Source organism: Musa acuminata, chromosome BXJ1-4 (assembly GCF_036884655.1).
Source record: "Musa acuminata AAA Group cultivar baxijiao chromosome BXJ1-4, Cavendish_Baxijiao_AAA, whole genome shotgun sequence".
In the NCBI taxonomy this organism is placed as follows: domain Eukaryota; kingdom Viridiplantae; phylum Streptophyta; class Magnoliopsida; order Zingiberales; family Musaceae; genus Musa; species Musa acuminata.
In genome coordinates, this window is record NC_088330.1 from 23731363 (window position 1) to 23741544 (window position 10182).

The 10182-nt window shown below is 39.7% G+C and overlaps 1 protein-coding gene across 1 annotated transcript; it reads right to left on the reverse strand.

Moving 5' to 3' along the window:
* Positions 1 to 6093: 6093 nt before the first annotated feature.
* On the reverse strand, positions 6094 to 8964 carry LOC135672471 (transcription factor bHLH77-like). Its single transcript, XM_065180949.1, has 8 exons — positions 7894 to 8964; positions 7586 to 7804; positions 7439 to 7504; positions 7139 to 7207; positions 6958 to 7032; positions 6664 to 6861; positions 6515 to 6575; positions 6094 to 6429 (listed from the first exon to the last, which is right to left on the reverse strand). Exons 1-8 carry the CDS (start codon positions 8569 to 8571, stop codon positions 6422 to 6424), a joined length of 1374 nt encoding a protein of 457 aa, XP_065037021.1. The 5' UTR covers positions 8572 to 8964; the 3' UTR covers positions 6094 to 6421.
* Between the last annotated feature and the right edge of the window lie 1218 nt (positions 8965 to 10182).

The window sequence follows — 10182 nt, forward strand, 5'->3', positions numbered from 1 at the left end:
TAAAAAAGATTGAGAAGAAGAAGAATAAGAATAAAAAGAACGCAAAATGTTAGTGCTGAAGTTAAGTATGGAGCATCACAGAACAATGTCAGATATATCCCAAACTCATCCTCTTGTTTGGATACTAGAGCACTAACAGTTGAGGAAAATAAAAAGATTGAGAGAAAAGAAACAAAATATTTATAGTCAGAATGAGAAAAGTACATTGTTAAGAGTCTAGCTAAGAGAGTCCAGAGACATTCATATAAAATCTACTTAAGTCGACCCCTATTAAAAAGATGAAGAGGCCGACTAGAGTTCGGTGGTTGTTTCTTAGAGAAGAATTAGGAGTTGTAAAGGAATAGGAGTTAAGTATGAGTCATATTAGCAGTTAGGGTTTATAAGCCCTATAAATAGCCATCTATTCCTCCTCTTTTACTAAGTAATAGATGAATCTTTTCTACAGCCTTTAAGCAGCAACTTGGAGGGAGGAACCCCTATAGAGTTCCAAGGAGGTTGATCCCCTAAAGAGATCAACCTCAAGTTTAGAATCTGTAAGGGTTCTAACACCTGGTATCAGAGCAGCGTTCTTGGCATCTCGCTACCCTTCTACAGCCATCCATCAACCCTCCACAACCGCCCAAAGTAATTTTCACAATTGCTTAAAAGATCGTCGTCAAATTCGACCGTCATCTCCACCATCGTAGATCAATCTCCCCGTGAATTGCAAACAAGTTCTGGTTTCCTACCTTACTACTGCTGTAATTTAGTTATCCTTATTCGAAAATCAAAAAAAAAATTCCAAAATTGCTGCATAAACTTTTCATCGTAAAGTTTTCATCTCTATGACGAAAGATATATTGCAAAATTCCAACTGCATAACATAGATTGTTTGATTTTGCTACTACGTTTTTTCTATCCAAACCCCTACCAAATTTTTATGATAGCTTTGACACTTCTTAACAGCAGATTTTTCTTTGGTTTTGTTAAAAACTTTTCAATATAATCCATTGATCTTTTACGTCTAATATGCTATACTTGAAAATATGCATTGTAAAATTTCAACCGCATAGCACAGATTGTTTGATCTTGTTACTACGTTTTTTCTATCCAAATCACTATAAATTTTTTATGATTGCTTTGACACTTCCTAATAGTAGATTTTCCTTTGGTTTTGTCGAAAAATTCTTAATATAAACTACTGATCTTTTATGTCCAATCTGCTACACTTGAAAATCTGTGATGCAGAAAATTTCAGCCGCATATTATTGCCTTAACCCATCTATTTACAATCTTTTTTGAATGAAATTTCTTATACACTTCATAGATCATCTTGGTTTCCATCTAAGATTGATCTATTGAGGAATTCACGTCTAAAAACGATTTTGTGTGGCTACAAATTTTCACCCTAAACCGCTAAAATTTTTCGATGAGAATTCTGCTATCGCAGCTTGCACCAATTTCCTTGCTATTATACTGCCAAAATTTTCTTAATTAAATTAGACATCCTTGTTGTCATATAAACTGTGATTTTGCTATCAATTTCCTCCTCAAATCTCTCAAGTTTTTGGTGAAAATTTCGTCGAGAAACCATTGTTTCTTCAACGATAATTCTGCTCTTACAAGACAGCACATACTTGCTGCAACTTCCACTGATTTCTATCAAACCTTTGCTGACATCTATCACAGATCCAAAACTTTCACCCATAGCCCTAAAACTTCATCAAATCACACCCTCAAACTGCACCCAAAATAGCCACAAAACAAGCTTAAACTGCAGCCTACATCCACCAATCCACCAACCCTTTCGACCATCACCTCTCTCAACCTATACATGCCTTTAACCCGATAACAAAAGAGAGATTTTAACATCACAGATTTGGCGACATATACTATGGCATCTGAGGAGGTAATCAATGCTAAATTTGAAGCCTTCGAGGTACGAGTGAATGATAAGATTCGGACGATCTTTATCGAACTCAGATTGGGCTGACCACTAAGCCCGAAGAAATCACATCAAGGATAGAGCTTTGGTCAATCGCACCAAGCCCGAAGAGATGACTTCCAAGGGAGGGGAGGCTCTATAACCGACCCCAACTATCTACCCATGAGCGTGGACTTCCTTAGATGGGAAGAAGGAGACCCGATTGGTTGGATCTCGCGCGCGGAGCGATATTTTCGGTACCACAAAACCACGGACGCATCTATGGTGAAAATTACGGCTATACATCTTGAAGGGGATGCCATACAATGGTTTGACTAGTTTGAACACACTCATGGAATCCTCTCATGGCAACAATTCAAATAAGGACTGCTGATCCGCTTCGAACCAATCGATTACGAGAACATTGACGGACAACTAGCAAAGATCCGACAAACCTCCACCATTCAGAAGTACCAAACAAGGTTTGAAAGGTTATCTAATCAAACTCATGATTGGTCTAAAAAATAGCTATTGGGGACCTTCATTGAGGGCTTGAAGTCGGAGATCCGGGAAGAAGTTAAAGCGCGACAACCTTACACGCTTATGGCAGTCATCTCTTTCGCACGACATCAAGAGGAGCGATTGAACCATGAAGCTCGGAGGACTAAGATCACTCCTTGACCTGCAATACTGAAGCCCTCAGCCCCTCCTACTATCGATCGAATCCCAGCACCAAAGAGGTTGACAAGAGAAGAGCTTCGGAAGCGATATGCGAAGGGGTTATGTTGGCATTGCGACGAGCCATGGAACAATGAGCATCGTTGTAGTAAATGGAGACTTCTTATGATTAAACCAGTAGAAGAAGAGGTCATTGAATATCCAGAAGAGAGCCTTGAACATGAAGAAGAAGATGCAGAAGAAGAGCCACAACCAACCGAAGTTACAGTATATGCACTAGCCAGCTACTCAAACCCACAAACAATAAAAGTTGAAGGCCTTCTCAAACAACAACCGATCACTGTTCTCATCGACACAGGCAATACTAATAACTTCCTAAATAGTAAGGTTGCTGTCCAGATGGCCTTACCTATCAAGAATTGCAGCAGGTTTGACGTTAAGGTCGCCGACGGATGGATTTTGAAGTATGATCGTAGGCGCCCGCGAGTAAAACTGTTGCTGCAGGACCAAGAGATAATTACATATTTCTTCCTCCTCCCTTTTGATGATCATGAGGCCATGCTTAGAATTGAACGGTTGACGACATTAGGTGATGTTTTCTGAAATTTTATGAAACTAATTATGAAATTTTACTGTAAGGGGAAACAAGTGATACTACACGGAAAACGTGGGGGCGACGTAATGATGATTTGCACAGAACAAATAGAGAAGGTTTTGCATAAAGTATGCAGTAGCTTTTTGGTACAACTTGAGCAGCAAACTAAGGGAGAGCTAATAGAATTTGAAGATTCAAACCTACTTCCTTTGCTTGCTAAAATTTCAGATATATTTGATGAACCACACAACCTACCTCTTACCCGTTGGCATGATCATTATATAACGATTCTTCCAGGTAAACCTCCAGCAAATACTTAGTCATATTAGTATCTACATCTCTAGAATGATGAAATAGAAAGGATTATAAAAGAGATGCTCAAAACAGGAGTTATTCGGCCAAGTTGCAGCCTCTACTCTTCACCGGAGCTACTTGTACGCAAGAAGGACGGAATATGGCGAATATACGTTGATTACCGAGCTCTCAATGGTATAACCATCAAGGATAAATACCCTATTTCAGTAGTAGATGAATTACTAGATGAAAGGAAGCACAAATCTTCACAAAGCTGGACCTTGAATCCGGGTATCATCAAATACGAGTGTGCGAAGAAGATATACCGAAAACCACCTTTCGAACACACAACGACCACTATAAATTTTTGCTTTCTTTAACAAAAGGTGAAATATCTTGGGCATATCATATCAAAGGAAGGTGTGACGGTGGACCCCTCCAAAATAGAAGCAATGCATAATTGGCCAATCCCAAGGAACATAAAATTGCTATGTGGCTTTCTCGGTTTAACAAGCTACAATCGTAAGTTCATGAAAAACTATGGAAAGATCAGTGTATCACTCATTTCTCTACTGAAAAATGATACCTTCCAATGGTCAAACAAAGCCTCTGCTGCCTTTGACATACTTAAGGCAGCCATGACGACGATGCCGGTGCTAACGCTACCAGGTTTCAGCCGACCCTTCATCATTGAGGCCGATGCATCTGGAGTCAGAATTGGAGACGTTTTCATGCAAGATGGTCGACCACTCATATACACTAGCAAGACATTGTCTCCCTCCTATCAAAACATGTTAACATATGATAAGGAGATGCTTGCCATTGTACACGCAACAACGAGGTGGAGATCGTACTTGATCAGGCGATGCTTTCAAATCAAGACCGACCATAAAAGCCTAAAATATCTCTTGGAGCAGAAGATATCTTCCCCCGAGCAGTAAAAATGGGTAACAAAGCTTCTTAGATATGATTATGAAATAACTTACAAAAAGGGGAAAGAGAATGTTGTTGCAGATGCGCTTTTACGACTACCTAAGCAAGCTGAATTTTTGGTCATTTCACTTTCAACTAATGACTTCCTCGAGAATATTAAGATGGAATGACAGGAAGATTTGGAGACCAGTAAGATCATAAAAAAATTGGAAGAAGCACCAAGCTCCGTGACTCATTACAATTGAGACTCAAAAGAATTATGCTATAAGGGACGTATTGTGCTTATGACAAATTCTACTTGCATCTTCACAAGCAGATTTTGGACAAAGTTATTCCATATGCAGTATACTAAATTGAAAAGGAGTATGACATATCACCCACAAACCGATGGTCAGACAGAAGTTATAAATAGGTGCTTGGAGACAGCCCAAAGCCACCCACCAAATATTACTACCCAAGGAGAACTCCAGACCTAACCAAGTACCATTATTGATCAACGGATCGTAACTCGACGACGACAACCCACTACTGAAGTGCTAATACACAAAAGATGCCACTTGGGAGAACTATGACGACTTGAAGATCAAATTTTCAGAATTCATGAATCGTCAACCTTGAGGACAAGGCTGATTTGAAGAGGACGGGTCTATTAGGACTCTAGCTAGGAGAGTCATAATTGAGAGGGACATTTATGTAAAACTTACTTAAGCCGACCCCTATTAAAGAGGTGAAGAGGCCGGCTAGAATTAGGAGGTTGTTTCTTAGAGAAGAATTAAGAGTTGTAAAGGAATAAGAGTCTTGAGTAGGAGTCCTATTAGGAGTTGGTTAGAAGTAGGAGTCTTGAGTAGTAGTCCTGTTAGGAGTTGGTTAGAAGTAGGAGTCTTGAGTAGTAGTCCTGTTAGGAGTTAGGGTTTAGAAGCCCTATAAATAGTAATATATTCCTCCTCTTTTACTAAGCAATAGATGAATCTTTTCTACCGCCTTTGAGTAGCAACTTGGAGGGAGAAACCCCTATAGAGTTCCAAAAAGATCGATCCCCGAAGAGATCAACTCGGAATCTGTAAGGTTCTAACATATCTGAATAAGTTTTGCAGCATCCCAGAATAATTTTAAGAATCTTCCAAACTCAATCTTGTTTGGATACTTGGTGACATCAAAAAAAGTAACTTAGAGTTGACCTTCAAACTCTTACCAGAGGATATAGATCTGGATGTGTCATACCAACCCGGCACAATAAAGATGCTCTTAACTCTAGCAGACATCCATACCTGGGTTCAGTACCCTCTTGTTCCTTTTTCTCTCAGAAGTGTGCTAAATTTTGTTATTTGTTTTTAAAGAATGTCAGCTTAGAGAGGGCTGAAGAATAGCTGAAATCAGTGCAGGAGAAAGTACAAGTTGGATATGGCTGCATGTGTAGTTATTCTGCCATGGCTGATGGCCTACAGAATAAGAATCATTTGATTTGTAGGCAAAATAGGAGCTTCAGCAGTTGGGTTCTACTTCTTGGGAACTGCTGCTACCTATGTCTGAAAAGATATGTAAAACTCAGAAGAATAAAGCCAATAACCCCCTCATTAGCTGCTTAAAATCTTATAATCCAGAATGTGGAAAGAAAAAAGATGTTAACAAATTTGTTTTCTTTTGCATTCTCGGGCTTTTTTTTTTTAATAACAAGAAGTGAAATATATCATTCATCAAAAATATATAATTGAATCAAGTATTAGACCATAGAATTGTGACTTCAAATATCTCATCCTCATAATCTTACATCACAGATGTGGTGCTTCAGAAGTACTTGGACCACATCATGGCATACAAATGATAACTGATAAGAAATCCAAAGAATTATACTATTCCGATAAATCAGAAAATAGGACCAAAATATGCTTAGACCTAAAGACTTTTAGCTGAAGCTTCTGGGCTGTGATTGTGCAGCATCACCATATATACATACAGATGCATATTTTTTTACCAAACCAATGAGCTGTTCAAAGCTCAATCTTCATTTGAGCAGTTGGTCATGTCCCTGCATTAAATTGATGAAAAGTCAGTAACTTCTGAGGGATCCATGAAATGAACAAGCTGAGAATTTTCATTGCAACTGTTCATACCACCATGGAAGTTCCAAAAGGAAGCAACACTTTGGAGATCATCCTCCCAGAAAGTCCCAAGCTAAAAGTTTGAGATTCTTTTTATAAGATCGACAGACAAATAATGATCTGTAGGATTACAGTCACAGAATTTGGCAGTGGATTAATACCTGCGATGAAGCATCTCCAATTCCATTAAGGTAAGCCTGATGTGCAATGAGACTTAGATGACAAGTGGGGTCTAACATGTTCATGAAGCAATGAGAACTTATTCTGTTCCTCTGTTGAGGTTGCTTAGCATGTGATGATGCCATGCTCATTTCAACTTGATACACTGAATCTGGCACAGGCCTACAAATTTGTATCATCTGAATTTTTTTAAACAGAAGAATGTTAATAGGGATTGGAGGCAGATTATTAATTGGTTTAAACAACATAATGACCAAGAAATTATCAAATCTTACATCATTGGCACGGAAATTTGCCAAATTGTTGAAATCCAACTCAGGGTTTACAGTGGCCAGCTTCATGGACAGAAACTACAGCAAGAAAATAATGACAAGATGAGAGAATTTACATGCAATAGGTCTACTCCAGAAATCATAATTCCATATAAGTGTGTTATATTTTCCATGATTATGATACCTCGACTTGGAGCTGCAACGACTGCACATAGTCTATAATCTCATCAAGCATGACCGCCTTGCCGGTTGCCTACAGGAGAGAATTGCAATACAAAACTAAATTCTGAGAATTTTTCACAAAATTCTTGTAGTCTATAATCTCATCAAGCATGACTGCCTTGCCGGTTACCTACAGTAGAGAATTGCAATACAAAACTAAACTCTGAGAAATTTTCACAAGATTCTTTTTTTTCTAATCGTAAATAGAAATAGGTTGATCTTTATCCAATAAAAAGAGCATCATGTGGATCTAATTGGTTACCTTACTGCAGCCTGGAACGAGATCTTGTAGTAACTTCATTCGTTCGCTGATCTTTTCTCTTCTCACCTAAGGAGCATGCAGAGAACAATCAGCATCGACAGAAATGAGAACCAGCATTTTGATCTGGATATCGCATTCATCATGTACCCTTTCTGCTAGGCTGTGGGTATCGGTTGCTTGGCCTCTTCTCGCCCTGACATGAACGTAGTCCTTGGGAGGCTCTGAGGGCTTGTCATTGCTTTCTCTTTCCTGCTTCTCTTCACTATTCCCTCTAGTTCTGGCACCATCATTTTGCTCATTGCCAATCTCGTTATTGTTCCCCGTCGATCGCCATCTCTTTGCATCAGAATCCTCTTCGTCTGCCACCTGAAAGCTCAAAATTTTGAGTCCTTCCTGGTAGATCATACAGCAACATGATAAGCCAACATGGCACGATGAAAGGATGATCTTTATACCTTGGGAGGATCAATGACGGATTTCGGTTGAATAGTATCCTTCTCTTTGCTCTTCAGAGGAGCTTTTCGCTTCTTCGCGTTGCTATCTCTGGGAGCACCTAAGCTTGCTTCTCCACTCACAGAAATCGGATCGGATACCGATGTTTCCTCTCTAGAGTTCCACAACTCGGCATATCTCACCGTCGGAAACTGGTTGCTTGCTACGCTGGAATGCAGCACGGCATTCCCTGGTAGCTCAAGATGGCTGGAGCGCCAACAGCGATCCTGGTCGTCGAGGCTGGAAAACCTTGCTGCGCTCTCCACAAAACCTGGGCATGCCGCGAACTGATCCAAATGTGCCAGGGCCAGATTGCCTGCGATAGTTAGCCCTCCCATGGCCTGAGGCAAGTGTCGACGAACGTTATCCAGCTTGGAAAGATCGCCTTTTGGAGACGAATTCCCAGAAGCATCCGTGAATCGGGACCGCGGTGAGACCTCTTCGCTCGAGTCGTCAATTCTCTGCAAACGTGCCCCGAGCTCACGAAAGCCGCAGCTCTTGGCAGGGGCAGCTGAATTAGACGACTGAGACGACATGAAGGAACTCATTGCCGACCCAAGTTGGGTGTCGGGATCGATGGAATGGTCGGAATTCAGGTTGAGAAAGCACTGCAGCAATTGATTCGACGGTCCAGAACTCATTTCCGAGAGGGCCAGACAGGCTATAAGATTTCTCTTTTACTGGAGCCGAACACTAGAAGTGGCAAAACAATTGATCTACGTCAAGGTTTCCGGAGAGCTGGAAGCGAGCTGATGACTCGAAGAAAGGTGGGAGCTTTGGGGGAGAATAAAGGAAGAGAATAGGAGGTGGAGGAGAAAAGAAGGGGAAAGGGGAAAGCAGAGGCTGAGAAGAGAAAGGAAGGAAGGAGGGAATACTAAAGCTGATACAGAGGAAGAAAATATAAGCTTTTGAGGATGTGGGGAGTCAATTACAGAAGGGGAGAGAGGGAGGGAAGAAGAAACATAACTTCTCTGTGATGTCACACACAATGGAAACAGAGAGACAGAGACTCCCATTATGACCAGAAAACTCCATGTCTCCCTCAGATGACTCTGAGACAGAGCTCCCCATGAGAGAGGGTTATTATAGCTTTACACCAAAGCAAAGTCACTTTAGAACTCAACAAGTATCTTAACTTGTTTATGACATTGCAGCAAAAAAGCACTCTTTCTGCTGAGCAATCTTAGGAAGAGGGGGAAGTTTCTTCTTACTTTGCTTCTTTTACACTCTTCTATGGTTATGTTCTTCATCATAAGCTCAAGCACAACTGTCACTCTTGCAAGGCTCAGTGGAGCTTTTTGGTTTTTGCCTGCCTACTTACTACCTGTAGCTAGTGAAGAGCATCAACACCAGATTGAACACAATGATGCATCCTTTCAGAATTTGGACTTTCACTTTTTAGTGTGGAAAGAGTGTGATATTATCTGTAAATACAACAATGATGAAGGATTAACTATTCAACTTCTATTTGCTGTCATTTGGAATAGTGGTCTCCACCAAAGGGCATCTTTTCCCTTAATGCTTTATCCTGATTTCTACATCACCTAATCTTAATTATTTTACGATGAAAAAAATATTAATGATATTCGAATCAATCTGATGATTAGATTCGTGTGAGTAAGAAATCTAACATGATGAAATCCTAGTAAGACATCTCTAAACACCATGCATCCACTCAAGACATAAGCATGAAAGCATTTGATTTACTCCAACTAGGCAAAACATCTTCTTCTTACGTACGATACATTCATCTGTCTAAAATATAAGTATTAAAGCATTTGACAAAATCAAAATAGTTAAAACATCCCTTTGCTCACATTGTATTCATTCAAAACCAAAAGAATCTCAAGTCCCCTAACACAACTAATAGAGCCAAAACTTCATCAACCCATGATGATGCATCCATCCAAGATAAAAAAGCATACAGATAAAAGCTCTTATCAACTAATAGCGTCTCCATGAATCCATCTTAAACAAAGGCTCCTAAAGTGTCCTCTATTCATTTTTTATGAAAGCAACAATTATCATTTTATGAGATAAACTGTATGCTCTAACATAGATAAATCATAACCCAAAACACAATGAGGTAAATGTTAAGGGCATTATTTCTTCGTTCAATCGAGACTTCATGTAGCTCGGTCAACTTGAATGTAACAACACACCAACCTGGCATGCCACATTAACATATCATTTGCAAATTAGGACACTCAATAGTTTATAATTAATGACGATCACATAAGGAAATATAAAGT